We start from the raw sequence: 27,624 nt of genomic DNA, 5'->3' as shown, positions 1-27,624 counted from the left end.
TGGATGGGCTCGATGGAGTGACGTCACCTCGTTCGTCTACCTGTCTCTCTGTGTGCCGCTCTCACTTTGCTGCTCCGCTGGTTTTGCTATGACTTGGACTGCTACTCCTACTGTGTGCCACGTCACCGCATTACATCGATTGCAAGGGAGTGACTGAGAACACACGATTAGAGAAGATACTTTAAAGAACAATTAACATAGGATTGATTGATTATTACACCCTCCGTCCTAAAATATAACAACTTTTAGCCCTTTAGATTTATCCTAAAATATAATAACTTCTTCACCAACATTATCTTCTCAATCAATTACAACCCTTCATCATTTAATTTTCTCAGCTACCTCCACTTCTCAACCAATCACAACCTCCTCCTATTATTTAGTCTTCGTGTCCAACTAATAATCCTTATATTTTTAGAGGGACGGAGTAAAGATTTTGTAAAAACACACCGTTTAACGGTTTGAAAAATGTGCACGTGGGAAACGAGGTATTTCCTCTGTCTATCTACTTCCGAAGAAATGTTTTGGTGTTCTTTAGTTCATGAAATGTCTGGGTTTTGGAACGGTATATCCGTGTATTTTGGAACGGTATATCCATGCATATGCTTTTCTAGATTAGGATATACCACGTCGGGTTCAATAATTAAAGATGACATTTGGATCAACCACTAGAATTCAGGCCCAATTTGGAATGGGCCTTCAACTTCCAAATTGGGCCTGGCCGCTTTCTCCTTTCCTCGTGGGCCCAATTGGTCGTTGCGTGTGTCCGTTATTTTTTTTTCTTTTGCTCCCGTTTCGATCATCCCATGACTCGAAGGCGCGACGATGAAATGATGAAACAAATATGATTATGTGCTGCGCTACATGTCGGCGGCCCTGGTGGGCCTCGCCGGCCGGGATCCGGGGCGGGTGCGGCGGCGGCGGCGGAAGGCGAGGCGGAGGTGGCCGCTGCCCTTGAACCGGCGGCGCTCGGACTCCACGACGTCGCACTCCAGGAACGGCGCCGGGTACCGCAGCGTGTCGTAGCAGTAGGAGTACACCATGTTCTGCTCCCTGAACCGCCGCATCGCCTGCTGCTTCTCCAGCGTCATCACGGCGAGGTCGGAGGCGAGCAGCGCGTCCTCGGCGGCGGTGCAGGCGGCGGAGGAGAGCATCTGGCCGATGGGGTCGCCGACGCGGCAGCCGAGGAGGGCGAGGTCGGTGAACGACGCCACGAACGGCCCGTACCGGTAGTTGACGCGGTAGCGGCCGCCGGAGGTGGCCCAGGTGGAGGCGTCCCAGACGGTGGCGTAGATGGACATGGGCTTGGACGGGAAGTCGCCGGTCATCGCCGGCGTGCGGCGGACCTCGCGGATGGGGACGTCGTCGACGAAGAAGACGATGGCGGCGCGCGTCCAGAGGATGGAGTAGCGGTGGAACTCCGTGGTCGGGTCGAAGGGGAGCAGGTAGCGCTCCTCCCTCCCCCGGCTCACGCTGCCATTGCCGTACACGTTCGTCTGCACCCGCCATGGCTTCCCGCGGATGTTGCCCAGGAACTCGAAGTCCAGCTCGTCGTGCCGCTTCTCGATCACGTCGCCGTTCGATGTCTGCAATATAATTAATCAATTAAATTAGAGTTTAATTGATGTAAATTCTAAACTCCGAGATAACCCCTCTTATTTGCATACCATTCAAAATGATTATCAATAAATTCAACTAGATAGACTAATTTGTGATATATCACACATATGTATGGTCAAATTTTGAGAAACACCCAGTCGTTTTCCAGCTAGCTGCACAAGGTGATGGGCTAGACGACTTGGATTTAAATCCTCACCTTATTTGATATTAAGTAATTCCATAATATTCATCTTTTTTATGGTCAAAGTTAACTTCTACATATCGCAACGAAAAAAATTAAATTTAACTGCAAATATACGCTAATCAGTTGTATAATTTAGTTTGTTTATTTTTGTTACAATTTTCAAAAGTTGAAATTTAACTTTCATATTTGCGAATTGATACAAGTGTTAATATATCTTCTTATTTTTCTATTTTTTTCCATAACTATTCAAGTGAATCAATAAGGAACGATTCCTCGAGAATTTAAAATTCTCTCATCAAAAGGTTTTTTTATGGTCAAAGTTAACTTCTAGATATCGCAACGAAAAAAACAAATTTAACTGCAAATATACGCTAATCAGTTGTATAATTTAGTTTGTTTATTTTTGTTACAATTTTTAAAAGTTGAAATTTAACTTTCATATTTACGGATTGATACACTGTTAATATATGTTCTCATTTTTCTATTTTTTTTCTAACTATTTAAGTGAATCGATAAGGAACGATTCCTCGAGAATTTAAAATTCACTCTCATCAAAACGGGGTAAATTAATTGGTGGTTGTGCTTAATTACGTACGTAGAAGGCGACGACGACGCCGGCGGTGTAGTCGGAGGGGAGCTTGATGGAGGCGCTGAAGAAGCCGTGCTGGTACATGGACGACGACATGAACCCAGAGCCTGGTGAGCCAATTAGGGATTCGAATCGGATTAACCAGGAGGAAAAAAAAATCCATGAATTCATGGATTAATTAACTAATTTCTCAAGCGCAAATCAATCGAAGAATTCAAAAAAATTACCGGTGGAGCGGTCGAGGAGGAGGCTGACGGTGCGGTCGTCGGCGGAGCGGAGGATGTTGTCGAAGCCGAACAGCGGCGTGTACCCCTCCTCGAACGCCACCGTCGTCACGTTGATCGCCTCCAGCGCCGCCGCCGCGACCACCGCCGCCGCCGCCGCCACCACCGCCGTTGCCACCAGCAACCGGCGGCCGGCCATGCCCAAGCTACCCTAGCTACCTTGCTCTTCTCCTCCTCTCTTCCTCTTCCTCTTCCTCTCTCTCAAATGCAACCCAAATTGATGAGATGTATGTATTGATCTCTCGAAATCTAGCGAGCTTCGATTCGATCGATGGATCGTTAATTGCGCGAGGCGATGGATGGATCGATTTAATTTAGGCGGAGATGCATGGGGGCGATTAAGATGCATGCGCTTGCGGTTTTAATTAATTGTAACCGCGACGCGCATGCATGCAATGGAGGGGGAAGGAAGGATGAGACCCTCCAAGACCGGGGAAAGAAGAGGAGAAGAAAACGCCAGGGTCTCGCTGCAGGTTTTTATTATCCATCATTAACGCGGGTAATTAAGCCCTTAGCCTAAAATTAGTGCGAATGTGCGACTGGTAAAATGGTAACTACAGAAGTTACGATGATAAAGATTCCCTAGAAAAAAGAAAAAAGAAAAAAAACAGTAAATTAGTGTTTCGATCTTGGATTTGACATTTATAAATTCAGTTGTGATGAAAACAGCGTTTGTTCATTTGTGGGGTGGGAATTAATATTTTTGGAAGGAAAGGTCTATCAATGCTAAGATATCATCCTGATTTCTCAAAAAAAACGCCCCCAGGATATCATAAAGTCATTTTTTTTAACGTCTATGAACTACTCCTTAGACCTAAGTTCTTTTTTTTGATTTTCTGATGTGCCTGTGTGTTACTCAGTAAAAAAGAAAAGAAAGAAACTTCTTGCTACAAATCAGGTCAAAAGTTATTTTCTTTTGAACTTTTTTTTTAAGATAATGGAATATAGTATCCCGGCCTTTACTAAAAAGAGCTACAGCCAATTATTACATAATAACATTTGAGAAAAGATGTGAATCTAAAGAAATAGAACACACCATAAAAGAAAACGGATAAACCAAACTAACAATGAGAGAACACATTTATTGTAGTCTATTTATGAATCTCCATCCATAATTGGTAAAAAGTTGCATAACCGTAGTCTCTAGCTTGTGACATGCAACTTTTTAGGAACTCCTTATCTTCATCACAAAAAGTTAATTTCTTTTGAACTTAGGTTGTACTATAAATGATCGATGATAGAAGATACTAATGTTTTGAAGAATGGAATGTATATATAACAAGCACGATCTCAAATCTTGCAGGGCACACTATACTTACAACAGATCGTTTAAAATCAAGCGCAAAGTAGTAATCTTTATTGACAACTTGTTTGATAACGATAAGCATTCGCCGTAGGTTACCGCTATTTTTACAACCAACAATTTCCTATAAAAAATAGTGAAATTAGTTGTGCATCTTTTACTTGCTGCTCTAGCCCTTCACACCAAATCCGAGAAAAGGATAAGGGCAAGAGCACAACCTGCACGGAAATGGGACACATCGGTTGGTAGGTCAAATGACAACAACAAAAATATTTGGATCCTTTGAAAGCGATACCTAAATCCGAGACTCCTACGATAGATGATGCAAACAGTCTTAGGCTGAGTTCGGATGGGGGAGATGGGAACCCAACTTCTGCGCACGGAAAACGGAGCAGTCCATTAACGCGTGATTAATTAAGTATTAGCTATTTTTTTCAAAAAGGGATTAATTTGATTTTTTAAGCAACTTTTGTATAGAAACTTTTTACAAAATATGCACCGTTTAGCAGTTTGAAAAGCGTGCACGCGGAAAACGAGGGAAAGGGGATGGGAAAAGGTGCATGCGAACACAGCCTTATTGAAGCCGGATAACAGGAAAGGAAAGGAGGGCGGGGGAGAAGGGATGGTATTACGAGAAAAATGGTAGGATAGTTGGTGGTGGTTTGACAAGAGCCCTATTTAGATCCGGAGGGCTTATGAGTATTAAACGTAGATTACTGACAAAACCCATTCCATAACCCCTAGGCTATTTTGCGAGACGAATCTAACGAGGTATATTAATCCATGATTTGATACAGTGATGCTACAGTAATCAGCCGCTAATCATGGATTAATATACATCATTAGATTCATCTCGCAAAATAGCCTAGGGGTTATGGAATCGGTTTTGTCGGTAATCTACGTTTAATACTCCTAAATAGCAAGATTTTGGAGGGCTATTTAATAGCTCAGAGGATCCAAACAAGGCTAAGATGGGAGCAAGCCACACATTATGGTGGGGGGGGGGGGGGAACAGTGACGGTGACACTAGCCATTGAGGGATTTGAACGTAGATGGAATACTTCTTTGACTGTGCAAAAGATCAGCCAGAAGGATACGAGAATTACAACGGTACATCGCGAATAGAACAAAGCGAATACTCCCTCCATTACAAAATATAAGGCACAATCACCCTTTACCCAAAGACCAAGAATTCTCAACTAATATAATACATGCACACAATAGAATTAAACATCTTGATTTTAAAAAAAATAATTTAGGAGAGATAAGGTGCTATTAATTTTCATGCATGCATGCACGCCTTATATTATGAAACACATTTAAAAAGTAGTTGTGCCCTATATTTTGGAATGGAGGGAGCACAATTTTTATGGTGATACTATTACCAATTTTTTATGATGATAGTAACGAAGTGATGATACATCTCGAATAGAAGAATATCGGTCTCACAACCACCGTTAGACTTTTTTTTTTTGCGAGGAACCACTGTTAGACTTTTGAAAGTAGTAAAAATAAAGGTAAGTATAAAACAATCAATTTCTCAACAACAGTCCAGTTAGTATCAATTAAAAACCTCAAAACCATAACCTTACAAAAAGAAATACTACTCTACTCCCTGCAAAAAAAAAAAAAGTTACTCTACTCTACTACTCCACTTCACTGCTCCAGCTCTGATCAATGCTGGCTTGTTTTTTCCCCCATTTTTTGATGGCGACTTTTCTCCGAGGACACATGATCACACGACTGCATAAACCAAAACAGAACGGGAAAAAAAAAAGAAAAGAAGAAAACGATCTACTGGTAAAAGTACAAGCAAACCAATCAACGAAGTGTCCTTAAAATCTAATAATCCGGCGGCTGGAAGTAAACCCCAACTTAACCCAAATTAAACCCTAGCCATCCACCTCCGACCACCCCCCCCCCCCCCCCCCGCGTCCCCCGATGCCGCTCTCCTACTCAGCCGCCGCCGCCGCCGCGCCGTCCCCTCTCGCCGCGCGCAGCCGCGGCCTCCTCCGCCGACCGCCGCGCTCTTCCCCCGTCGTCGTGGTGAGCTCCCGCCACCCTCCTTGCCCCGCTCTGTTTTTTTTTTTTTGAAAAAAAAAATTATCCCCTAATGCAGCAGTGGTATGATGATCAGTATGCAGTTATCGATAGGGTTGTAGATGTTGCGATGGTTTGTGATGGGGCAAGGAGCTTAGGAGGTGTATTTGCGTCGAATTTTAAGTTGGTTTTGGACTTTTGGTTAGGTTGTGTTGGCTGATTTACGGGAGGGTTGTGTTTATTGCACAAGGAATTTCGATTCTTGTTCATTGTTTGGAGCTGTGCGTGCTTTGGTTTTTTGTGTTAAATTTGTTCGCCTCAAACAAAAGTGGGGTTCATTCTTTTGCTATAAGGTGGCAAAGCAAGTGTGGGTGTAGTCATGTTGAATTTAGTGTACTGGATTGGATTAATGCACTCCTGCACACTTAAGCTGAAAGGATCTTTGGTCGTGCAGAGGTGCAAGAAGATTGATCAACTGAGGGCAGTCAATGGAATACCACCATACGCTCCAGTGTCTAACAGATCGTTGTTAAGTCCTGTGACGCTGCCGATTATCCGGGATGCGAATATTAAGAATGATACAAGGTTGCGTATCTTCTCAGGGACTGCCAACCCTTCTCTTTCCCAGGTCAGCTGAATCTCTCATTACTTTTTCATGCTTTGCATTCTCTTGTTTCAAATTTGACAGATGCAACGAATTGGGCTATGTGGTTTACTGTGGTTGTAACATCAAGATATTGAATATTATTCAGTTCATCCATAACTTCCGGAAAACAGACTGTTAGTAGTGGTAGATGCAAAAATGTACATTGAGCATAATTAGGCTTAAAGAGGCATATAGCCATGAACTATGAAAAGTGGACAGCTGGTCCTCAAAAGAAGTCTAGCAGTAGTATTTAAGTGTGACTTGTTACAAGTAGCACTTGTTTGACTGAATGGTTAATCTCACAGTGCCAAACTAAGATGGAAGTTTTTCTTGTTGTCTTATCTGCAGGAAATAGCAAGTTACTTGGGCTTAGAACTTGGGAAGATTAACATAAAAAGGTTTGCTGATGGCGAAATATATGTTCAGTTACAAGAAAGCGTAAGGGGATGCGATGTTTTCCTTGTGCAACCAACGTGCCCTCCTGCAAATGAGAATCTTATGGAACTTCTGATCATGATTGATGCCTGTAGGAGAGCATCTGCTAAGAATATTACTGCAGTCATCCCTTATTTTGGTTATGCCAGAGCTGACAGGAAGGTAATGTTGTCAACTTGTCATACAATTTTTTGCCTCCAAATTATCTTAGTGGTTTTGGGATCATTTTATTTTTTGAGTGGCATTTGTCACATGCTTGTAACACTACACTTTATTATTGTTTCCACAAAGAGAGCAATGACGGACAAACTTTATTATTGTATAAAGTTTAGTCTATGTGTCCATTTGTGGAATCCTCACAGTCAGGAATCAGTAGCATTACATATTGTCTTAACATCTGAGGAACATCTTATTTTTTTGAAACAAGAATATATTGTCGAAGTTCTCAATTTGTTGAAGACTTGTGTTATGGCACAGCACTCTGGCTAGCATGTCAAAACTAACAAAAGCATTTCCTGCTTTCAGTCTCAAGGCCGTGAATCTATAGCTGCAAAACTTGTAGCTAATATGATTACAGAAGCTGGTGCGAACCGTGTCCTTGTATGTGATCTTCATTCCAGTCAAGCCATGGGATACTTTGACATCCCAGTAGATCATGTTTATGGTCAGGTATGCACTGATGCATGTTGACTGATAACTGCTTGCATGTGATTTCATTTATGATTATAACTTTGTCTTTCTTTTTGATTCTTTGATCTGTCAAGCCTGTGATTCTTGATTACCTCGCCAGCAAGACAATATGTTCAGATGACCTGGTGGTGGTGTCTCCGGATGTTGGAGGTGTTGCCAGGGCACGTGCTTTTGCCAAAAAGCTATCAGATGCACCTCTAGCAATTGTTGATAAAAGAAGGCATGGACACAATGTTGCCGAGGCAAGTAGAGCATTCTTTGCTTTCTGGTTTATACAGGATAAACATTTATGAATGCAAGTAGGAAAAATAACTTAGTTCGTTCTAAGTTCTTCTGATCTTCTCCATATTGTGTGTATTAACTGCAGTCTACGATGATGCATAGAAGGAAATATTCTCTGGCACCTTTTCCTAGATTCAATCTGCATGTTATAGTACTTAATGCATTTTCAGACGAGTCTATATCACTACATGTTGCATACTTGTTTAAATTTTCATGCTTTGTGAGATTAAACCACTACAGTTTATCATGTTCATTTTTTTACAGGTAATGAATCTTATTGGAGATGTTAGAGGAAAAGTGGCTGTTATGATGGATGATATGATTGATACAGCTGGTAAGTTCTCATCTGAACTGTTCTCATTCATGATTCATCCAAGGCAGTTGAGAATTTAATTTTAGCATTAAATTGCACACACAACTAAAATTACTCTTTGCCTTTCTTTGAGATATTTCGCTTCCAAATATCAATATTCTAATGAAACCAATTAAATTAGGAACTATTGCCAAAGGAGCTGAGCTGCTGCATCAAGAAGGAGCAAGAGAAGTCTATGCATGCTGTACACATGCTGTTTTTAGGTATGCTATATTTGTACCAACTATGGTATTTCCAGTAGATATTGATGTAGTAAGCTAGCTGAACTTGATTTACCATGGAGAAGCTCAGAATCCTTTGTTATGTTATAGACATACTTTATTCATGCTTTTGGTGGAACTCAGTTTTGTACAAGTTCTCCTAAACAATACAGAGGTTACAATTATTTACCACACTTGACTATGCAGCAAAGATAACGTTCCTGACATTAAATTTGACTCATGCTTTGTTATTTTTCTGTGGAAAATTTATAATATTTGTACATTGCCTTTTTCAGCCCGCCCGCCATTGAAAGGTTATCAAGTGGTTTGTTTCAAGAAGTAATCATCACAAACACTATACCTCTCAAGGAGGACAAGAGTTTCCCGCAGCTGACTATCCTTTCAGTTGCTAACCTTTTAGGCGAGACAATCTGGCGTGTTCATGATGATTGCTCAGTGAGTACTAAGTAGCAACAACTTGCCAGTTATCACGCAAACTCTGCTCTTTTATGTGCTAGATTTGGTGCTTCCAATTAATTACACACCTCATGTCTTAATGCTCATGTTACTATATATAAGAATTCAGTTGCAATTTTCTTTTCCTGTGCGCAACTCTTTCAATATGCATAGACTGATGATGCCCTAAATTATTAAACCAATGCAGGTTGGTCATGAGCCATACTCTAGCTTGGACATTGACTGAAGCTCAAGGTGTATCACGCCCAATCCCCAATTTTTGGCTTTTCTCCACCTTTGGTTTCGTGGAATAAGCTGTGTAATCTGATGCTCCTACTAGTGCAAGAACTTTTGAGTATTTCAATGAACCATAGTACATAAGATCGAAATTTAGGTAGTTTGGTTTGCTAGCATGCTCAGTGTAATGTACATATTGTTTCCACGTGATCCATTTATTTCTTTGCAAAGATCAATGCTGAATGGTTCAATTTATTTTCTCTCTCCGATGGTACAACGTGCAGTTCACTGGGTTAGCCTATAAAACTGAATTTTGAATCCAATAGTATTGTTTTCTTTAATCACCGTCGAGCTAATTGTTAGCAAAAGATTGTTGAGTTTTTATCTCAAGATACTGTACGTTATAAAAAGTTGTGAAATAATCAAAGGGTAGTCTGTTCTGCAGATCAATCCTTCGAAGTGCCAACATTAGTTCTTTGCTAATTTTACAACCTAAAAGATCGTTAACATATATGATTAAGCAGAAAAAAAACAATCAATTGACAGTGCTTCGGGAGTACTAAACAAAGAATGGCAGCAAAATGAATACTGAACTGCCAAAAGCAATTCAGAAAATACTATCTTGATGGCAAAAGCAATTTCGTTACAGTTAGCATGTAAAGAACTAAGAACTCGCAGGTTCCACTTCCAAAAGCTGGAAAAGCCGGTGGTCATGAAAAAGAATGACCATTGCTTGATATAACTTACAGGTTGTTGCCAAGTAGCATATCACACATCTTACCTGATACAGAACTTGTACAATCTGCATTTATTCAACTTCTATTTTCTAGTGCTTAAATTCCAGATGAAAAAGAATGACCATTGCTTGATATAACTTACTGATTACAGTGGGGCCCTAATGGTTGTTAAACAACCAAATGAAACAATACCGAATGATCGGATAGCTAAAACCTCAAAATTCTGGGCACAAAAATATCATGTGATCGCAAAATTGTGTAAAACTAGATTACATGTCAACTGATATCCTAGACGCATCTTGGAACTGTGTTGGGCCAGGTGAGATGTGGTTCAGAGGATAGTGATGTTAAATTTAGGAATAAACTTCCACAGGTACAGATCTGATGTTCAAAAATTAGGCCTGCAAACATCCAGAAAACCGCACTGAATTACCTTGGCTTGGAAAATACAAAAGGCTAGATTAACTTGAGCTTGGTCTATTAGATATTTATATAGACTAAAAATGATCACAACCAATTCATGTGCGGTAAAAGGTTTTCAATCAGTGCAGTATGAATTGTACAAACAAAATGGACTTGTAAAAGTAGGATAGATAAATATGTATTTACATGTTATTAAGCAACTGCATGCCTGTTCCTAACAGTGGAACTCGAATGCGACTGCCAACTGAAAATTGTCATGTTTAACAAATTACCTCCGCTAATGTGTGTCCAAGATAGAGTGCAAAACACAGCGAAAGGTCTAATGTGACTTGTGTTGTAAGAAAACATAGAAGGAATTACACAAAAAACATAACAGCAAATGAATCGCACCGAGTACCTTCTTAAATAACTAAAACCATAGAACAAGGTTCTGATAATAGTTTTACCTGTTCCAGTGAAGTCATAGGATCACAGCAGACCAAGGCATGAAAGCGGTGGCAGAGAGATGATTACTTATACAAATGAGATGACTTTATGATCAGTTGATCGCAACGCTAAATTGTTATATATCCTCATAGTGTACCATGTGGGATAGAACCCATTTCGGTGCATTGCTTCCATCCATCTCTCGGCCTCATCCCTGTCACTATTCTTGCAGAAGCCATGTACCATTATATCAAAAGTCCACCGATTCGGTTCATACCCCTTGCGGCACAGCCTCTCAAACAAGTTACAGGCAGAGTCCATCCTCCCCACCATGCTCAACCCTCGCAGCAGCATGTTATAAGTGTAAACATCAACTGGAAAATGTTTTTCTAGGTCCTCTTCTAAATCCTCTAAGTCATTCATGTTCCTAATACCACCTGCAAACATCATAATAAGTTCGCCAATCAAGAACCGTCCTACCCCCTTACCCTGGATCTCTTCTGGTTTCACTGTTGCCTGCTCTGAACGTTTCCAAGCCTTCAGAAGGTCACTGCCCCTCAATGTGTGCAACAGAAGCACGTTACACAAGAAAGCCGAAACAGGGCGACCTGTTTCTTTGAAGTCATCAATAACCTTTACGACATTGTCATAATCTTTCACAGAGCACAACAGGAGCACAAGCTGTTCATAGCAGCTGATGCTTGGGACTAAACCCTTCTCCCTCGCTTCCCTCCAGAACACCATTGCCTGCTCTGGCTTCTGAGCTTCACATAGACCAGATATGAATACATTGTACAGCTTGGTGCCAGGTGTCTTCTTGTCACGAATGAAGTTGAAGAAGTTTAGTGCATCGCCAATACGCTTACTCCTCAGATAACTCATAAGAAGAAGGACATTGCTGTCTCCTGATGGTTCAAGCCCAGAATACTCCATTTGGTTATATACCTCCCTGGCCATGTCAGCCTTCTTAGCATGCCCAGCCCCAGCGATGAAGTAGTTGTAGCATACACGGGGGTGTAGGTCAGTCCGTTGCAGCTGGTTGTTCAGCAGCTCCAGAACCTCAGCATACCTGCTCACCTCACACAAAGCACAAACAACCGACTGATAGAGGCTTCGGCTCGGGATGTGCCCCATGTCTTGCATTTCCAGTAAGAGCCTTGGCAGTACATCCACCCTCCTGATCAATATCAATGCCCGAATCAAGCTCTTGTAAGTTGATTCGTAGCGATATAAGCCCTTAGGACTTTTGCTGCCTGCCATCTGAGGCACTGCACATGCTGCCTCCACATCCCCACTCTTGCACAATGCCACAAGGTACTTGGCCAAGACACTGTCCGTTGGGCATGCCTCCTGCTTGAGTGCTCTGTCAAGGAGCACTCGCACCCTATCTAGCTTCCCCTCCTGACACAACACATTTGCAAACATGGTAAATGTCTGTCGCCCAGGGAAGTACCCTTCTGCCATAGCCTGCTCCAACACCAGGCACGCCTCTTCTGTGTCCCCAACCCGACAAAGAGCCCTGATCAAATTGTTGTACACATCCTTGTTAGGGTTAACCCCAAGCTCCATCCTTGACCGATACAAGTGTGCCGCAACTTCCACGAGCCCAGCCTTGCAAAAGAAGCAAAGCGCGGCATTCATGGTTGAACGGCCTGGAGCAATGCCCTCCTCCATCATTTCCACAAGCAAGTCATACACCTCACCGAGCCTGTTACTGCGAAGCAAGCGATACGTAAGCTTGTCATACCGAGGTCCATCAGGAATATACCCCTCGGCTTCTTTCTTCTCAGAAAGGAACTGCAACGTAGTGTCGAGTCTCCCGGCCTCGACGAGGCCATGAATCCATGAGCCATACACATCAGCGGAGGGGAACCTGTCAACAATCTGAGCTGCATCATCAAAGCGCCCACGGCGGCACAAGTCTGTGATGATCGAGCCAGCTGCAGGGGCACTGGATGCTTGGTCGAAAGGGAGGGTGTCCAGGAGAGCCACGGCATCTCTGCTGCGGGCTTGGCGGCAGAGGCTCTTGATGCGAATGCAGGTCGCCACAGGACTTGCAGCAAGGTGGCGAGCGAAGGAATCAGCATACTCATGGAGCGACGCCTCGACGAGGGAATTGAGGAGGATGTGGGAGGAGAAGGCGTCGAGGTCGAGGCCGCGGAATCGCATGCGACCGAGGATGCTGAGCCCGCGCTGGGGATCGCCGGCGACGGCGTAGCCGACGACGAGCGTGTCGTGGAAGCGCGACCTGGCGGGGGTCGCGTTGGCGTTGGAGAAGAGGCGGAGCCAGTCCACCACCACGGCGGAGCGGCGGGAGCGGGAGAGGAGGCGGAAGACGGAGTGGTACACGGCGCGCGTGTGGGAGTACCGCCCGCGGCTCCCCGACCAGTCGAAGAACCTGAGGCGGAGCAGCAGCAGCGCGTCGTCGTCGGGGAGGTGGCGCGGGCGGTGGCGGAGCACGGCCAGCACGAGCTGCTCGGAGAGCGGGAGCGCGTCGAGCGCCGCGGCCTCCTCGGCCGCGACGGCGCTGTAGATCGCGTCGAGCGCCGCGGGCGGCGCGGCGGCCCCCGCGGCCCCGCGGCGGGACAGGAGGAACCAGTCGCGGAAGGAGTCGGCGATGGCGGAGGCGACGGGGGTGAGGGCGGTGGCGGCGTCGGCTCGGCGCGGGAGAAGCGGGGAGAGCGGGGGGAGAGGCGGGGGAGGGGCGCGGGTGGACGCGGAGAAGGTGTTCGAGAGAATGGCGAGGAGGAGGGGGCGGCGGCGGGGGGAGCGGGAGGGGAGGAGGGGGAGGCGGGGCATGGCGAGGGCGTGGGGGGAGGTCAACGGCGGTGGGGAGGAAGCCGCCGGCAGCGGTGGCAGCCGGCGGCGGCGGGTGGCATCGGGCGTGGGGCGGCGGCGGCGGCGGCGGCGGCGTGGAAAAGAAGTTTGGGTTGGGTCGGGGTGGTGGCGTGATGTGGGCCGAGTGAGTGTTTTTGGGTCGGACTCGGCTACTCGACTAACACGCGTCGCATCCATTTCCTCTTTTTTAAATTTAAACCCCCATCGTTTAATTTTCGTCTTATAAGCCTTAGTGAAAATGTAAATTTCAAAACTTAATCTAAGTTGATTTTGTGGTTTTCTATTATACTCCCTCAGTTCTAGATTATAAGTCGTTTTGACTTTGGTTAAAGTAAAATCACTCTAAGTTCAAATTTGTAGAGAAAAATAGTAACATTTTCAACCCAAGACAAATATATTATGAAAATATAATCATTGATTTAATAAAACTAATTTGGTGTTGTAAATATTATTATATTTTTCTACAAACTTAATTAAATTTGAAGTAGTTTGACTTTGACCAAAATAAAAAGACTTATAATTTGAAACGGAGAGAGTAATTTACTTTACACCATCTGTTTTAAAATCGCTTGGAATACATTTATAAAAAATGTCCATTAATTATTTTTTATTAGTTAATGAGCCGTTACAATTACCACAAGTATAAGCGAAAAGATGAAGCTATTAGTTTGCCCATAGTTATGACACAAAAAGTGACTAGAGCAAGTTTAATAGTATAGCCAATTACTAGCTCCAAATCATCTATAGTCAATTTAATAGCTAAGTCATGCAATAGTAGCATATAAACGTATACTACACTATTAGTATATAGTCCCACCTGTTATACATACATTTCGTCTTGGAGCCCGTATTGCTGCTGGCTATAAATCTGTAGTCCGCTGCTCATCTCTCTCTTCTTTCATCTCCTCGTTATGTGTTTATAGCTGGCATATAGCCTGCTATTGGTCCTGCTCTTAGTAACGTTGTTATTTAGGAGTACAAAATTTTTCGTGTCATAATTAATTAATGCAGTCTTAGATAAAGTTTGTACTTAATTGTGTTGTTTAATTTGCTTACTGGTATCGGGCTTGTTTGGTTTGCTACCATGCCAAATATTGGCAATGCCAAATTATAGGCCAATTTTAGTAGTGCCAAATGTTTTTGGTAACTTATGTATCTTATTGGCATATTTTGGTAGTAAATCAAACAATAGCCAAATTACTATTTAAAATACCAACAGTTTGGTAGGCATATTTTGACATCAAACCAATGGCCCATCGTCAAATCCGTCACCTGTACCAACGATAATCTCTCTCTTTTACATCCTCCAATATTTAACATCATGAGTTTTTTTTTCCAAATGCTGATGTCAAACTATTGTTTATGCCCTTAATTAAACATTGTGATGGAGCGCCGTAAAACTTGAAAAACGAGACATTGTATACTAACTTTCAATTTTGGGTAGCAAGCCATAGAGAGCGTATCCTATGCACTCGTATATACACACCGTGTACACCAACTAAAAATTATCATAAAAATTCTAAAAAAATTCATACATTTGCTTCCAATAGTATTACATCTACATGTAAAGTTACATCTTCAAATTCATTAATTCTACATAGAAAGTAAAAAAGACAAAATTCTGACAGAATTACAACCTTAAAACTGTTAGATTTTTTGTTTTTTTGTTACAACTAAAATATAACGAATTTGAGGTTAAGACTTTATCCCTAGGTGTAATACTATTGAAAGTACATACATGAATATTTTTTAGATTTTTTATGATATTTGTTAGTTGGTGTGCATGTGTGTACACGTGAGAGCTTATGTGTATAGGATATGTTGCCCAAGCCATAAGCATTACTTGGCTTTTGTTAGATAGTAACAATTAAACACCCCCTCCCCCTAAAAAAAACATATCTATCTTTCAATTTTACACCCAACTTTTCTTCTTTTTCATGTGTAGTACATCCATGAACGTAATCTAGAGTTCCCAAACAATAGCTATCCATTAACATAGTTATTGTTCATGTTTTGCCATAGGTTAAAGAAAATATCAACAACACTTGTTACATCAAAATAGCCACTTATAACCAGTTCAATTCAGCCTAATATGAGTTTCTAGTTAAAACATGTCATCTAGAGGCCATTCGATCTCCTACAACAACTGAGATAATAAAATGTTCAAACCATAAATCTACCACAAGGTTTTATTTCTATTCCTTCCTTCCCCCATATTTATTAGCAAGTATACTCCCAATATCTCTTCTCTAAACATAATAAAAATGTATATATATATAGTTTTACGAGCCAAGTATTAAATATCTTTGTAAGATGGATTCCACCGCACTGATGAATTGGCCACCAAAGATGAATTAACAGCGCACACACATTTCGGTAATTGATCGATCTTTCTTTTGCAAGGCATCTCGGTAATTAATTAATCAAAGAAGAAACAAGGGAACAAATTCACTTAATTATCACACAAGAATTACAAATCGCTGAGAGAGTACACCAGCTTGCATAAATTAAACAAACAAAACAAACTAATTTAGATACTCGACGGTTAAATCAATCAAACTTGAATTAACAACAAACAAACAAATAATCGAGTGTATATATAGCCGGCGGCTACGGGCGGATATGGAGATCGATGGACGGCGGCGCGGCGGCGCTCGTCGTCGGCGATCAAGCCTCGTCGGGCGCCTCGGCGGGGCCGCCGCCGGCGCCGCTGCAAGCCTGCTTGCACATGGAGTTGCAGGCGTCGTCCGTCTTCCCGTTGGCGCAGCGCTCGTAGCAGTCGTCGAAGCAGCCGTACGCGGTCGCCGCCGGCACGTACGCCGCCGCCACCACCACGGCGACGAGGACCAGCGCCACCACGGCCGTCCTGCTCACCTGCGCCACCGCCATTGCACGTATATAGCGAGATGATGAAGAGAGAAATTAAGATCGATGCAAGAGACGATCGATCGCCCGGAGGGGAGGGTGTTTATATACGTGAGAAAGGAGGAGGGAGGAATGACGAGATGTGAGGCTACGAGAGGTTCCCGGGCAAGCGTGAGTATGTGTTTGCTAAAAATATGGCTTCGCAGTAAGTTTTCACTTGGTTTTCATCATGTTATCTTTCTCATGTAATGTGTTAATGTTTGTCTATCTCTCCTATCTTCTCTTAGGTAATCAATTACTTTTAGGCATTGTTTGGATAATGGGATAGGAAAATAATTTTCCACCCATCAAAAGGTATCTTTAAATGCTAAGGGTGTGTTCGCTGTTGATGAATGGGAACATATCACCCAAGCACGGAAAACGGAGCAGTCCATTAGCGTGTGATTAATTAAGTATTAGCTAATTTTTTTTAAAAAAATGGATCAATATGATTTTTTTAATTAAGCAACTTTCGTATAGACACATTTTTACAAAAAACGCACTGTTTAACAGTTTGAAAAGCATGCACGCGGAATACGATGGAGAGGGATTGGGAACCCTTGGGTCCGAACACACCCTAACCATTCATTCTCCCTCTTCCATTTAATCCTAACCATTCATTCATTTCTCAATCCTAATCCCACTCTCCATTTCCCATTATCCAAACACATCCTTAGTTCTAATTCTCCATAATGTGTATTACAAATATTGCAGTACATCTATTAAAATTTATAGTGTAATTAAGTGTAAGTTTCTAATCTTTTAATATAAGTAAGAGTAAGTTGCAACGTAAAAAGGTCTAACTTTTTTTTTAAGAATATGATGCTAAAAAAATAACTAGTCACTTGAGGATGTGCGTTTTTTTAAAGAAAAAGTTTGCATGTGTGGGTGGATTGTGTACATCCAATTATATGCTCCTAGCTCTTGTTTTTCCAAAAAAAAAAGGCATCCTTTTGATAAAAAAATATATGTTCATATAGTAATGTTGTCAATTGTCTTACTATCCGTGTGTTGTACAAATAGTATCGGTTTTCATAGCGAGGCGTCCATGACCATGACAAGTTCATCAATCTCAATTCATGCTGATTTGGTCTCTAGGAAGTATTCAAAGGGTAAGGTGTATACTCATTCATACGTGTAAGCATGTGCATGTAAATATAGGTAATTTATGTTTGTACTGTGTTTCACAAAAGAAAATAATATGCTCCTATGCTTAATAGAGTCTTAATTTGTCATTTAGCCTCGAAGCTTAATTTGGCTTGCTAGAAATTAGTTACATTTGGCGACATGCTTGCATGATTACTCCTTACAAGGTGCCAAGCCCCGGGTGCGCACTATATATAGTGCAGGATTCTTGTATGAATGTCACATGTTATCTTAATACATTTACAAAAATAATTAATGTGGCCATTATTACCCTGTTTACCCAATTGCATAAGGTAATTGATTTTGCATGAGTAGATTTGTTATTAAAAATTATGTCTTCTCCATATAGATATAGTCAAAGTACAATACTTTATCTATGCTAAAATATCAATATTTCTAGATTATTTAATAGAGATTAAATTTTTAAAAATATTTTAGTGCTCTTTATTAATGATGATAGTTGGGGCGTTGGGGGGGGGGGTGAGAGAGTGGGTGGAGGTAAAATATAGGAAGAAACTCCGATGGAAATTTATTAATACGACAAGTAGTAATCTGAACAGTGGTGGAAGTAATTGTATTTTTATATATAAATTTACTGCTAATAACTATCTATCTTATTTTTTCATGCCTGGTTCTTTGCTTAAAGAGAATAATAGCTACTACATCTCTAGATTAAAATCAATTTCAGCCAATGCAAATGCTGGTCTTTTATCCACTTTGTATTTGGGCCTCTTCTATATTGCATTTGTTCGATCATCGAACCGTTTGCTTTTAACCAAGATGAAACGTGTAGGTATGCATGCATGGCCCGTTCCATGAGTTAGATTCCGTACCAAAACAATCAAAATTTTAATCAAGCAACGTTACGTCAATACATACTCCCTCCGTCTCGAAAAAAGACAAACCATGGGTTTCCGTGTCCAACTTTAACTGTCCGTCTTATATGAATTATTTTTATAATTCGTATTTTTATTGTTGTTAGATGATAAAACATGATTAATATTTTATGTGTGACTTGTCTTTTTAGTTTTTTTTTATAATTTTTTCAAATAAGACGGACGGTCAAACGTTGGGAACGGAAACCAGAGTTTGTCTTTTTTTTGGGACGGGGGGAGTATATGATGATCCACCCATAACTTAAGATCTTTATTACATTTACACTAGTACAAGGATATATATTTATAACAAATTAATGGAGTGAAGGATGAATTAGCACCCCACACACACATACATTTCGGTAATTATTTATCACAAATCGCGAGGTTTGCATATGAAATAAACAACCAAACACTCGACGGATAAATTAACCAAACTTTGATTAACAACAAACAATCGACTGCGAATTTATAAAAATATGGATCGCCGGAGCCGCTGCGGGCGGATGGAGTCGTGGAGATGGAAGCCGCGGCGCGCTCGATCGATCGATCGATCTCACACATGCACCTTGGGTGCCACGCCGGCGGCGCCCTCAGCGGCGCCGGTGAGAGACCCGGCGACGTTGGCGGCGGCTCCAATTCCAGCTCCAACTCCAGCCCCGGCGGCGCCGGCGGCGCCGGCGCCAACCCCGAGGGCGGCGTCAGCGCCAGCCCCGACGGCGGCGCCGACGCCGGCGTCGGCCCCAGCCCCAGCCCCAACCCCGACGTGGGCGCTAGCGCCAGCGCCGCCCGCCACCACCACGGCGGCGAGGAACAGCGCCGCCACGGCCATCCTGTTCATCTTCAGGGCCGCCATTGTACGGATCGATCGATTGATTTGCTGGCTACTATTGCTTCTGTAGGAGATCGAGAGCGAAAAGATGAGAAATTAAGATCGATGCAAGAGATGATCGATCAACCGGAGGGGAGGGTGGTGTTTATATACGTGAGAAAGGAGGAGGGAGAATGACGAGAGATGTGATCATATGTCAGGCTACGAGAGGTTCCCGGACAAGCGTGATCAATAGGTTTAGTTTTTGCTAAAAATAGGGCTTCGCATTAATTTTCACTTGGTTTTCATCAGTTAATTAATTTTCTTCTATCTAATTGTTAATATATGTCTATCTCTCTTATCTTCTCTTCCATATGTAGTTAATCAATTGCTAGTATATATCTAGTAAAATTCGCAGTGTAATTAAGTGTAAGTCTGCAAACTTTTAATAATAAATAAGTACGAGTAATTTACAGCATAAAAATGGACTAACTGTTTTTTTAAATATGGCGTTACGAATATAGCTACTAACTTGTGGTTTGCACTTTTTTTTAAGAAAGAGCATGTGTGGGTGGATTGTGTACATCCAATTATATGCTCTAGCTCTTTTTTTGTCATGTTTATGGATACCACATACCCAATAGTAATTGACTAAGCTCGACGGGGCTTACCATATACCAAGTCTTATACGGAATCATATCTCGTATATAAAAAGAGTTCCGGATAAGGAAGAACAAATAGAGTTCTTTATAGAAACTATAAGTACTATTCAGATTGTATCTATTTTGGTCTCCCTAATTCTACTTGGACAATGGGATATCTATTGGTATAAATACAAATCCCCCTAGGGGGAGAGAAGACACAACAAATCAACACACAAGCAAAGACAAGCCAGACATCGACATTAGAGATTAGCCTAGGCAAATCCAATCTAGTGCCTGTGGAGGCCGACAAGAGGGGATCTAGTACCATCTATGATCTCGACGCGTTCGTACTCGAGGAGGAAGACTACCCTGTCATCGACTACGTGTTGGTGATCCATGTCGCCAAATCGACGACAGCTAGATAGGTTATCCCAATTGTTGTACTTGTGTGATTCAGACGAATAAAGAGCAACATCGGCTTCGGAAAACGGGAGTAGGGTCATTACCTTCATGTGAAGGGGCCCGAATTTGTATAAAAATCATTGTCTAATTTCTTTTACTTCAATCTCGCATATATCCTAGTACCGTCGATCTTCATACCATGCAAATACCGTAGTCGTGACCTAAAACGTCAACACTTTTCTTTTCAAAAAAAAAACCTTTTGATTAAAAAATTATGTATGTTTATATAGTAGTGTTGAGTGTTGACAATAGTCTCATTGTCTGTGTGTTGTACAAATGGTATCGATTTTCATAGCGAGACATCTGTTCCAACTTCATCAATCTCAATTTATGTCAATTTGGTCTCTAGGAAGTATTCATAGGGTAAGGTACATATCTATTCATACGTGTGAGCGTACACACGTAAATATAAGTGTTTTGCATCTGCGCTGTGTTTCATAAAGAAAAATAATGTGCTTCTATACTTCATAGAACCTTAATTTGTCATCAAGCTTTGAACCTTAATTTGGCTAGAAATTACATTTGGCGACATGCATGATTGCTCCTTACAAGGGTGCCAAGCCCCTCCGTACGAATGCAATTATATATTGTACAGTGCATGATTCTTGTATGAATGTCACTGGTTATCTTATACATTTACAAAGAATAATTAATGAGGTCATTATTACCTTGTTTACCCAATTGCACAAGGTAATTGATTTTATTATATATCATGAGTAGATTTGTTATTGAAAATTATGTCTTCTCCATATAGATATATAGATATAGTCAAAGTACAACACTCCATTTATTCTAAAAGAGTAAATACCACAAAACTACAAATACTCTAGCCAAATTATCACAAAACTACAAATTTAAGGTGATGTATCACAAAACTACAAATTTAATAATAAATTTATCACAAAACTACATATTTAAAGTGGAGTATCGGAAAATTATAGATTTAGTAACAGAGTTATGACAAAACTACAGATTTTGGAGTTTAAATCCTTAGCACTTGTGTTATATTTGAGTTATAAATGTCTAAGTTTTATGATTGAATTTATACTAAACATGTAGTTTTGGGATAATTTTGTTACTTAATCTGTAGTTTTACGATACTCCACCTTAAATATATAGTTCTTTGAAAATTTTAGTGTTAAATATGTAGTTTTGTAATACATCACTTTAAATCAACAGTTTTGTGATAATTTGACCAAAGTATCTGTAGTTTTGTGAAATTTACTCATTCTAAAATATCAACATTTCTAGATTATTTAACAGGGATTAAAATTTAAAAAATATTTTGGTGTTCTGTATTAAATGATGATAGTTGGGGTGTTGGGGATGAGAGGGTGAGTGGAGGTAAAATAAGAAGAAATTTGAATGGAAGTTCATTGATGCGACAAGTAGTAATCTGAATAGAGGTGGAATTGATTGTATTTTGATATATAAATTTGTTTCAAAAGTTTAAGCATGCCTGGTTCTTAATTAGCTTAAAGAGAATAATAGCTATATTAATTACTCGAATTTGCTAGCTAGTTCCTTAATTACTACATCTCTAGATTAAAAATAATTTCAGCCAATGCAAATGATGCTCTTTTATCCACTTTGTATTTGGGCCTCTTCTATGATTTGTTGGATCATCAAACCGTTTACTTTTAACCAAGATAAAACGAGTAGGTATGCATGGTCCATGCATGAGTGATGAGTTTGATTTTGTAACAAAACAGTCAAAATTTTAAGCAACGTTTACATGCCAGTATATATGATGATCCGCCGATAAGTTAGATCTTTATAACATTTACACAAAATATATGGATATATATTTATATTACAAATTAATGGAGCGACCGAGCGAAGGATGAATTAGCAACGCCCCAGGCCGCACACACATTTCGGTAGTTAATTAATTATCACAAATCGGCGAGGTTTCCATACTCGTAAAGGAAGTCGTTTTGGACAGCGACACGGTCTTTAAAACATAACTTTGATATCTTATTTCTATAAAATTATTTATTAAAAAGTGATATATGCATGCTTTTATAAAAGTATTTTTCAAGACAAATTTATTCATATAATTTTTACATTTTCAAACTCAACAACTTGAGAGTTATTCATGATTTATATTCCTAAGGTTTGAATTAAACATTCTTCTAAATGATTTTTTTATCAGTACGGATGGAGTATAAAATAAACAACCAAACACTTGACGGTTAAATTAACCAAACTTTGATTATTAACAACAAAAACAATGGACGGCGAATGGTCGTGGATCGATGGCCGGCGCTGCTACGGGCGGATGGAGTAGTGGAGATGACGCCGCCGCGCGCTCGATCGATCGATGGATCGATCGATCTCACACATGCACCTTGGGTGCCACGCCGGCGGCGCCGGTGAGAGACCCGGCGACGTTGGCGGCGGCTCCAATTCCAGCCCCAACTCCAGCCCCGGCGGCGCCGGCGGCGTTGGCGCCAACCCCGAGGGCGGCGTCGGCGCCGGCCCCAGCCCCAACCCCAACCCCGACGTGGGCGCTAGCGCCGGCGCCGCCCGCCACCACCACGGCGACGAGGAACAGCGCCGCCACGGCAATCTTGTTCATCTTCATGGCCGCCATTGTACGGATCGATCGATTGATTTGCTGGCTACTATAGCTTCTGTAGGAGATCGAGAGCGAGAAGATGAAGAGAGAAATTAAGATCGATGCAAGAGATGATCGATCAACCGGAGGGGAGGGGGTGTTTATATACGTGAGAAAGGAGGAGGGGGGAATGACGAGAGATGTGATCATGTCAGGCTACGAGAGGTTCCCGGACAAGCGTGAATAGGTTTAATTTGTTTTTGCTAAAAATAGGGTTTCGCATTAATTTTTCACTTGGTTTTCATCAGTTATTTAATTTTCTTCTATTTTAATATATGTCTACCTCTCCTATCTTCTTTTCATATGTAGTTAATCAATTACTTTTAATTCTAATTCTAATGTGTTAATTGTGTATTACAAACATTGCAGTATATCTAGTAAGTTTGCAAACTTTTATTAATATATAAGTACGAGTAATTTACAGCGTAAAAATGGTCTAACTGTTTTTTTAAATATGACGCTATGAACATAGCTACTAACTTGTGGGTTCGTGCTTTTTTTTTAAGAAATAGTGCATGTGTGGGTGGATTGTGTGTACATCCAATTATATGCTCTAGCTCTTTTTTATCATGGTTATGAATAGCACATACCTAGTAGTAATTGACTAAACTCGGCGGGGCTCACCATATACCAAATCTTATAAGGAATCATACCTCGTATATAGAAGGAATTCCGGATAAGGAATGACAAATAGAGTTCTATATAAAAACTATAAGGACTATTAGGATTTTTTCCATTTTGGTCTCCCTAGTTCTACTTGGACAATGGGACATTTATTGTATAAATACAAAATCCCCTAGGGGAGAGAACACACACAACAAATCAACACACAAGCCAAAACAAGCCAGACATCGGCATTAGAGATTAACCTAGACAAACCCAATCTGGTGCTTGTGGAGACCGACAAGAGGGATCTAGCGCCATCTCTGATTTCGACGAGTTCGTACACGAGGAGGAAGACTACCCTGTCGTCGACTACGTGTTGGTGATCCATGTCGCCAAGTCGAAGACAGCTAGATAGGTTATCGCAATTATTGTACTTGTGTGATTCAGCCGAATAAAAAGCAACACTGGCTTCGGTTAACGGGAGTAGGGTCATTAGCTTCCTGTGAAGGGGGCCCGAATTTGCGTAAAAATCCTTGTTTCTGTCTCTTTTACTTCAATCTTGCATATACCCTGGTACCAACGATCTCCATACCATGCAAATACCGTAGTCGTGACCTAAAACATCGACACTTTTCTTTTAAAAAAAAATCCTTTTGATAAAAAAATTATGTATGTTTATATAGTAGCGTTGAGTATTGGCAATAGTCTCATTGTCTGTGTGTTGTACAAATGGTATCGATTTTCATAGCGAGATGTCCATGCCAACTTCATCAATCTCAATTCATGTCAATTTAGTCTCTAGGAAGTATTTATAGGGTAAGGTATATATTCATTCATACGTGTGAGCGTAGGCACATAAATATAAGTGTTTTGCGTCTGGACTGTGTTTCGTAAAGAAAAATAATGTGCTTCTATACTTCATAGAACCTTAATTTGTCATTGAGCTTTGAGGCTTAATTTGGCTAGAAATTACATTTGGCGACATGCATGATTGCTCCTTACGAGGGTGCCAAGCCCCTCAGGTGCGAATGCAATTATATATTGTATAGTGCAAGATTCTTGTATGAATGTCACTGGTTATCTTATACATTTACAAAGAATAATTAATGAGGCTATTATTACCCTGTTTACCTAATTGCACAAGGTAATTGATTTTATCGTATATCATGAGTAGATTTGTTATTGAAAATTATGTCTTCTCCGTATAGATATATAGATATAGTCAAAGTACAACACTCTATCTATTCTAAAAGAGTAAATTTCACAAAACTGCATATACTCTAGCCAAATTATCACAAAACTATAGATTTAAGGTGATATATCATAAAACTACAAATTTAACAATAAATTTATTACAAAACTACATATTTAAAGTGGAGTATCGCAAAACTATGGATTTAGTAACAAAGTTATGACAAAACTACAGATTTTGGAGTTTAAATCCTTAACACTAGTCTTATATTTGAGTTATAAATATCTAAGTTTTATGATTGAATTGATACTAAACCTGTAGTTTTGGGATAATTTTGTTACTTAATCTGTAGTTTTGCGATACTCCACCTTAAATATGTAGTTCTTTGAGAATTTTAGTGTTAAATCTGTAGTTTTGTAATACATCACCTTAGATATGTTGTTTTATGATAATTTGACTAAAGTATCTGTAGTTTTGTGAAATTTATTCATTCTAAAATATCAACATTTCTAGATTATTTAACAGGGATTAAAATTTTAAAAATTATTTTGGTGTTCTGTATTAAATGATGATATTTGGGGCGTTGGGGATGAGAGGGTGAGTGGAGGTAAAATAAGAAGAAATTTGAATGGAAGTTCATTGATACAACAAATAGTAATCTGAATAGAGGTGGAATTGATTTGATTGTATTTTGATATATAAATTTACTGCTAATAGCTATCTATCTCAATTTGTTTCAAAAGTTTAAGCATGCCTGGTTCTTAGCTTAAAGAGAATAATAGCTATATTAATTACTACATCTCTAGACTAGAAATAATTTCAGCCAATGCAAATGATGTTCTTTTATCCACTTTGTATTTGGGCCTCTTTTATATTGGATTTGTTGGATCATAAAACCGTTTACTTTTAACCAAGATGAAACGTGTAGGTATGCATGGTCCATGCATGAGTGATGAGTTAGATTTTGTAACAAAACAATCAAAATTTTAAGCAACGTTTACACGTCAGTATATATGATGATCCGCCCATAAGTTAGATCTTTATAACATTTACACAAAATACATGGATATATATTTATATTACAAATTAATGGAGCGACCGAGCGAAGGATGAATTAGCAACGCCCCAGGCCGCACACACATTTCGGTAGTTAATTAATTATCACAAATCGCGAGGTTTGCATATACTCCCTCCATACTCATAAAGAAAGTTGTTTTGGACAGCGACACAGTCTTCAAAACATAACTTTGATATCTTATTTCTATAAAAATATTTATTAAAAAGTGATATATGTATATTTTTATGAAAGTATTTTTCAAGACAAATCTATTCATGTAATTTTTACATTTTCAAACTCAATAATTTGAGAGTTGTTCATTATTTATATTTCCAAGATTTGACTTAAACATTATCCTAAACGACTTTCTTTATTAGTACGGATAGAGTATAAAATAAACAACCAAACACTTGGCGGTTAAATTAACCAAACTTTAATTATTAACAACAAAAACAATCGACGGCGAATGGTCGTGGATCGATGGCCGGCGCCGCTACGGGCGGATGGAGTCGTGGAGATGTACGCCGCGCCGCTCGATCGATCGATCGATCTCACACATGCACCTTGGGTGCCACGCCGGCGGCGCCCTCGGCGGCGCCGGTGAGAGACCCGGCGACGTTGGCGGCGGCTCCAATTCCAGCCCCAACTCCAGCCCCGGCGGCGCCGGCGGCGTTGGCGCCAACCCCGAGGGCGGCGTCAGCGCCGGCCCCGACGGCGGCACCGACGCCGGCGTCGGCCCCGGCCCCAGCCCCAACCCCGACGTGGGCGCTAGCGCCGGCGCCGCCCGCCACCACCACGGCGACGAGGAACAGCGCCGCCACGGCAATCTTGTTCACCTTCATGGCCGCCATTGCACGTATCGATCGATCGATTGATTTGCTGGCTATTGTAGCTTCTGTAGGAGATCGAGAGCGAGATGATGATGAAGAGAGAAATTAAATTAAGATTGATGCAAGAGATGATCTATCACCAGGAGGTGAGGGTGTGTTTATATACGTGAGAAAGGAGGAGGGAGAATGACGAGATGTGAGGCTACGAGAGGTTCCCGGGCAAAGCGTGAGGCTACGAGATGTTTTTGCTAAAAATTTGTTTTAGAAAATGGATTAAACCGGCCTCTACATCCAAAAGATGTACACGGTCTAATTTTGCTAAAAATAGGGCTTCGCATTGATTTTTCACTTGGTCTTCATCATTTATTTTCTTCTATCAATCCTATATACTTATATAGTTCATCCCCACTATTTCTGTTTCTCTCTTTTCTCGTTAATTAAGTCACATCACCCTAATTATTTCTAGCCTTTGTATGATAGATCTATGGTTCGAATTGTCCCTTCTTTCTTCTCTCGTAACACCATCAATCTCAATTATTTATAGGCTCAAAATTTATAAGTATTAATTTGTTTCAGTTTTAATAATCATATTGCATCATATTTGTATATATTATGTAACTTAATTTCCCGCAGCAACGCAATGAGGTATTCATCTATAGTTGTTAATATATGTCTATCTCTCCTATCTTCTCTTCCATTCTCTTACATATGTAG

General features: G+C 40.8%; 5 protein-coding genes across 5 annotated transcripts; 1 reads left to right on the top strand and 4 right to left on the bottom strand.

The window, feature by feature from the left end:
* Positions 1-826: 826 nt before the first annotated feature.
* Positions 827-3,208, bottom strand: LOC4328169 (probable xyloglucan endotransglucosylase/hydrolase protein 30). The gene is made up of 3 exons (XM_015769371.2): positions 2,621-3,208; positions 2,400-2,500; positions 827-1,586 (listed from the first exon to the last, which is right to left on the bottom strand). Exons 1-3 carry the CDS (start codon positions 2,814-2,816, stop codon positions 861-863), a joined length of 1,023 nt encoding a protein of 340 aa, XP_015624857.1. The 5' UTR covers positions 2,817-3,208; the 3' UTR covers positions 827-860.
* Positions 3,209-5,852: 2,644 nt separating this feature from the next.
* On the top strand, positions 5,853-9,601 carry LOC4328168 (ribose-phosphate pyrophosphokinase 1, chloroplastic-like). Its single transcript, NM_001406427.1, is given in 9 exon segments — positions 5,853-6,026; positions 6,475-6,648; positions 7,015-7,263; positions 7,627-7,770; positions 7,866-8,033; positions 8,338-8,407; positions 8,568-8,649; positions 8,943-9,102; positions 9,311-9,601. Coding segments are annotated over 9 exon segments (1,191 nt in total). The 5' UTR covers positions 5,853-5,921; the 3' UTR covers positions 9,350-9,601.
* Positions 9,602-9,910: 309 nt separating this feature from the next.
* LOC4328167 (pentatricopeptide repeat-containing protein At1g71210, mitochondrial) lies at positions 9,911-13,915 on the bottom strand. Its single transcript, XM_015767487.3, has 2 exons — positions 10,946-13,915; positions 9,911-10,477 (listed from the first exon to the last, which is right to left on the bottom strand). The coding sequence occupies exon 1, from the start codon at positions 13,722-13,724 to the stop codon at positions 11,013-11,015; it is 2,712 nt and encodes a 903-aa protein (XP_015622973.1). The 5' UTR covers positions 13,725-13,915; the 3' UTR covers positions 9,911-10,477; positions 10,946-11,012.
* Positions 13,916-16,202: 2,287 nt separating this feature from the next.
* On the bottom strand, positions 16,203-16,727 carry LOC112937963 (uncharacterized). The gene has a single exon (XM_026023440.2). The coding sequence runs from the start codon at positions 16,650-16,652 to the stop codon at positions 16,431-16,433; it is 222 nt and encodes a 73-aa protein (XP_025879225.1). The 5' UTR covers positions 16,653-16,727; the 3' UTR covers positions 16,203-16,430.
* A 2,208-nt stretch (positions 16,728-18,935) lies between these two features.
* LOC4328165 (uncharacterized) lies at positions 18,936-19,669 on the bottom strand. Its single transcript, XM_015769513.3, has one exon. It carries the CDS (start codon positions 19,542-19,544, stop codon positions 19,245-19,247), a length of 300 nt encoding a protein of 99 aa, XP_015624999.1. The 5' UTR covers positions 19,545-19,669; the 3' UTR covers positions 18,936-19,244.
* Between the last annotated feature and the right edge of the window lie 7,955 nt (positions 19,670-27,624).

The sequence above is a fragment of the Oryza sativa genome, chromosome 2 (genome assembly GCF_034140825.1).
Source record: "Oryza sativa Japonica Group chromosome 2, ASM3414082v1".
Taxonomy (NCBI): domain Eukaryota; kingdom Viridiplantae; phylum Streptophyta; class Magnoliopsida; order Poales; family Poaceae; genus Oryza; species Oryza sativa.
Note: the sequence above shows the minus strand (reverse complement) of the source record. Positions and strands in the feature narration are given on the sequence as shown.

What these genes read in the sequence shown, in the direction of transcription:
- LOC4328169 (XM_015769371.2), bottom strand. Translation starts at nt 2,816, where the DNA reads ATGGCCGGCCGCCGGTTGCTGGTGGCAACGGCGGTGGTGGCGGCGGCG. An exon ending in CCTCCTCGACCGCTCCACCG is followed by an intron (nt 2,501 to 2,620) that starts GTAATTTTTTTG and finishes TTGGCTCACCAG; the next exon opens with GCTCTGGGTTCATGTCGTCG. An exon ending in GCGTCGTCGTCGCCTTCTAC is followed by an intron (nt 1,587 to 2,399) that starts GTACGTAATTAA and finishes ATTATATTGCAG; the next exon opens with ACATCGAACGGCGACGTGAT.
- LOC4328167 (XM_015767487.3), bottom strand. Translation starts at nt 13,724, where the DNA reads ATGCCCCGCCTCCCCCTCCTCCCCTCCCGCTCCCCCCGCCGCCGCCCC.
- LOC112937963 (XM_026023440.2), bottom strand. Translation starts at nt 16,652, where the DNA reads ATGGCGGTGGCGCAGGTGAGCAGGACGGCCGTGGTGGCGCTGGTCCTC.
- LOC4328165 (XM_015769513.3), bottom strand. Translation starts at nt 19,544, where the DNA reads ATGGCGGCCCTGAAGATGAACAGGATGGCCGTGGCGGCGCTGTTCCTC.